At 44.9% G+C, this 4243-nt stretch overlaps 1 protein-coding gene across 1 annotated transcript; it reads right to left on the bottom strand.

The window, feature by feature from the left end:
- Positions 1-3093: 3093 nt before the first annotated feature.
- Positions 3094-3869, bottom strand: LOC119324799. The gene has a single exon (XM_037598567.1). The coding sequence runs from the start codon at positions 3743-3745 to the stop codon at positions 3362-3364; it is 384 nt and encodes a 127-aa protein (XP_037454464.1). The 5' UTR covers positions 3746-3869; the 3' UTR covers positions 3094-3361.
- Between the last annotated feature and the right edge of the window lie 374 nt (positions 3870-4243).

The following is a 4243-nucleotide window of genomic DNA, read 5'->3' as shown; positions in this document are numbered from 1 at the left end:
ATTGCATAAATGAAACCAAAGTCATACAACAACAAGATCTTATCTTATGGAGGGCACTTAATACTTATTATATCAGTGCTCACGAGTATGCTGATGTTCCTCCTATCGTTCTGTGAGATACCAATCGGGTACGGAAAAGATTGGATTTTTATCGATCTCATTTTTTCAAGAAAATAGACGAAAACAAAACAAAATATAGGCTGGCTAAATGGAACATTATTTGTAGGTAGAAAGACCAAGGTGGGTTGGGCAATGAAAATCTAGATGTGAAAAATAAGTGCTTACTTAAAAAATGGCTTTACAGACTAGTTGTTGAGAGGGAAGGGGTATGGTCATGATTGTTACGTAATAAATACCTACATTCTAAAATGCTGGCTCAAGTGACGGCACATCCATCTAACACTACTCTTTGGAAGGGGCTCATGAGAACAAAGATTGCCTTCTTTAACGGGAGCAAATGCATTGTAGGGAATGGATATAGTACTCGACTTTGGAAAGATACCTGATTGGGAGAGACACCACTAGCCTTGCAATATCCTTCCCTTTATGACATTGCACAACAAAAATAGATTTTTGTTGGTACAGTGTTGAGTTCAATTCCTCTTAACATTCAGTTCAGACGATTGTTATTGGGAGAACGTTCGGATATATGGCTGCATCTCGTGCATATGTTAGTGGAGGTTAACCTCTCTGATGCAACATACACCTTACACTGGAAGTTGTCAGTGTCAGGAATCTTCGCGATTAAGTCTATGTATATAGACTGGATAAACACCGGGCCTATCCCAAGGTCTATACACATTTGGAAAATCAAGGTGCCGTTAAAAATCAAGGTGTCTATGTGGTTTGTGCATAAGGGATTAATTTTGACAAAGCATAACTTGGCGAAACATAATTGGGAAGGTAGCAAATGATGTTGCTTTTGTGATCGGGATGAAACAATAGAACATCTTTTTCTCCAATGCCCACTGGTGAAGTTATTATGGCGAACCATTACGTGTCCTTTAATGTTTCTGCGTCCATCACGGTTTCACATTTATTTAGGACTTGGTTAACTGGGATAGAGCCTAAAACCGCGGCACATATTCGGGTTGGAGTGTGTGCATTACTTTGGGCCATATGAAATTGTCAGAATGATGTGGTCGTTAACAGACAAACCATCACAAACTTTTTCCAGGTTATCTTGAGGGCGTCTGCTTGGATCCGTACGTGGTCGTTACTCAGCCATACAGATCACAGGGAGCTTATGGATATTGAGTGCAACCGATGGGAGATGATCACATAGGATACTTACAATCGATTTGGATGGCAGTCCAATAATAAAGTAGGTGTGTGGTCATCTTACCATATTTCACTGGTTGTGGCAATTTTATGTTTTATTATTGATTTTCACATTACTATTTGAGATCTTATTTGTACACAATGTTTAATAATATGGCTGTGCATCAAGAGATGTAGAGTCCGGTGGCTTTCCTCCTTTTCGAAGAAAAATACAACATAATCTGATGCTCCGGAACGAAGTTTAAATAGGATATAAAATCCAAATTGACTACTCAACAACTGGGGACAAGTATGAACCGAAAAAATGGCAACAAGGGTCAACCCCACAATAAATGCAAACACGCGGATGTGAGCTTCCAACGCATCTTTGTTGCTAGTGTCTCCGTGCCTGCATTTTGAAAGAGATGTGCCTTGCCTTTAGAGGGGGTGTCGCTATTGTTGTGGCGACCAGTAGATCTCCAGTTGGGACACATGGCTCATGATCAAGCGTTTACATTTGAAAGATTTTTCAGGTGACCCAAATTGATCTGCATCGTCTCGGGAGATCCTAATTTTGTCCCAAGCACATGCTATAGGAGGAGAGGAACCCAAAGCAAGAGAGAAAATGTTCAACCTGAACAAATCAACGGGGGTTTCCTCGGAAAATTTGAATGAGAATTGGAAAAGTGATCCAATTTCTGCCTGCATTGATCTATTGGCAGAATTAGAGTGAATTCCACTTTTTACTCTCTAGTTATGCATTGGTGACACTAATTACCCCATCAAATGAAAATCGTCTAGATTTTCCATTTAAAAAGGCTAGATCCTCTTTTTTTTATGCATGTCGTTTTGAAAGGTGTGAGGTGATGATTGAGACTCAAAAATACCAGGAAAACGACGAGGAGTCGATCAGATGGTGAAAAAAAGGAAGGGCATTATCGTCGATGGCGCCCTCTGCTATTTACATATTTTGACGTCATCGATGATAATGCCCATCCTTCTCTTCTAAGGGAACATGCAGAATGCCAAAAATGGATAACACCTTGTTTAAAATTTAATATATAGTGGGTTTCTGGTTTTATTTCACTAAATGGGATGACAAGTGTCACAAATGCACAACTATGGGGTAAAAAGTGGAATTCACTCACAGAATTATCCAGTGGTCCTCAGTATATTGCACCAAACCTTTTTGCTAGAGAGCCATTGTGCATTGTTAAATTTTCTGATATTCCACATAACAGCAGAGCAAACAATGTTTAAAGCAGAGTTAACTGTCAATAATGTAGACACACAACGCGTATACACTTGAAACCAAATTATCACGCGTATACTTTTCACTGTAAGCCACCACTTTACGTTCGGCTTTTATGTGTGTGCCCGTCTACTTTTAACTTCTTGCCCTTTGGCGGAGGATCGATCTGGCTGGCCACAAACCAAACAAAGGTGCCTATGCGAATGACATAGATCCGGCAGCCATTATCGGCGTCAAGATGTTGTTCCACTGGACCCAACGAACATTAACCACACTCGATCTCATCATTATCAACCAACACTGAAGCGAATCCGACTAAGACGCTGGCATGCATGTGACGAGTACTATCTGCCACTGTTGCGCCCATTGGGCTATCAACTGTAAACTCTTTTCGCCTAGTAGATCTTATCGTACCGGTGGACAGGAATCTTTTAGGGCCGGGCTGGCTCGCATTTCCAGGCAAAGAGCTCCACCTGCTCGCTGCCCCCACCCGCACACACGCACGCAGTGGCTACCTGGCGCTGGACAAGATTCAAACTTTCAAAGCAAGGAAGAGACACGCAGGTTCGCACGCTCCGTTGTTTATTTCCCCCAGCTCATTCTCTTTATTGATTCGTCCAGAGAATCTGTACATCGATCGATCTTGAGCAGAGAGAAACGAATTGGATCCAAAATGTCAGATTTAAATTGCTGACATTTCAAAGCTGGAACGCGGGCCATTGGGCGCGCTTTCACTTTGGCCCAACGCTGCGACCCAGGAATTAAGGACGAAGAGGCAAAGTAAAAATGGAGGGAGACCACCGAAGCTATACATGCAGACCGACTACACCACGAAGCTAGGCGGGTTATCTAGCTGTAGATATCCTCCGGGATGCTGTGCAACGCCGGCGACCACCGTCCCGGGCGCCTCGCGGCAGCCGCGTTGGTCGCCGCCGCCGTCTGCTTCTTCGCGTGCTGCCTCTTGATGGCGCTCACCAGCTGCTCCAGCGCGGGCGGCAGGGCGAAGGCGCCGCCGGCTGCGACGGCCGCGGCCACCTGCTTGAGCTGCTGCTTGCTCAGCAAGATCTTGACGCGCATCCCGCCGCCAGGGCTGGTGGCCGCTGCGTCGGCGACGGGCGTGCCCGTGGACTGCTCGACGGCCGTGACCGTCTTGGCGTCCAGCTGCAGCCTCGGGCACCTCACCAGCTTCCTGGCATCCCTCCTCGGGAGCTGCGGGGCGGCCTCCAGCTCCATGGATCTGATGCTGGCTTGCTCCTCCGCAGTCGCTTCTTGCTCACTTGCTCCCGTTTTTTCTCGTGTTATGGACTTATGGTAACTGCTCGGATGGGCAGTGGCTGGAGAATGGATATATAACGCATTTCTGCGTGTCTGAGGCTAGGGTTTTATATCATATGCAGAGGCTTATGAGCGAGACAGCTCATAGACAACTGTCCGTGTAAAGATTGGAAAGGGACGGCTTAGGTGGAATCCTTTTCTTCAATGAGATTAGTTAGTTGCGGGTGATTTAATATTTTCGTTACAGCACGTAGTAGGGCCCATGCATCACATGCTACCGGAGAAATTTCTCATGACTAGCACTAGTGCCGCTCCCTGCCATGCCATGCCATGCAGGTTTGATCTGGATTTCATCAGCTTTGGGAGAAAGAGAAAATATTTCGCCCACAATGCATACATTTTCTAAGTACGATGCACCAGTAATGTTATTCTGAATATTGAATCTAGTACTAGTAT

The sequence above is a fragment of the Triticum dicoccoides genome, chromosome 6B (assembly GCF_002162155.2).
Source record: "Triticum dicoccoides isolate Atlit2015 ecotype Zavitan chromosome 6B, WEW_v2.0, whole genome shotgun sequence".
NCBI lineage: Eukaryota > Viridiplantae > Streptophyta > Magnoliopsida > Poales > Poaceae > Triticum > Triticum dicoccoides.
Note: the sequence above shows the minus strand (reverse complement) of the source record. Positions and strands in the feature narration are given on the sequence as shown.

What these genes read in the sequence shown, in the direction of transcription:
- LOC119324799 (XM_037598567.1), bottom strand. Translation starts at nt 3,745, where the DNA reads ATGGAGCTGGAGGCCGCCCCGCAGCTCCCGAGGAGGGATGCCAGGAAG.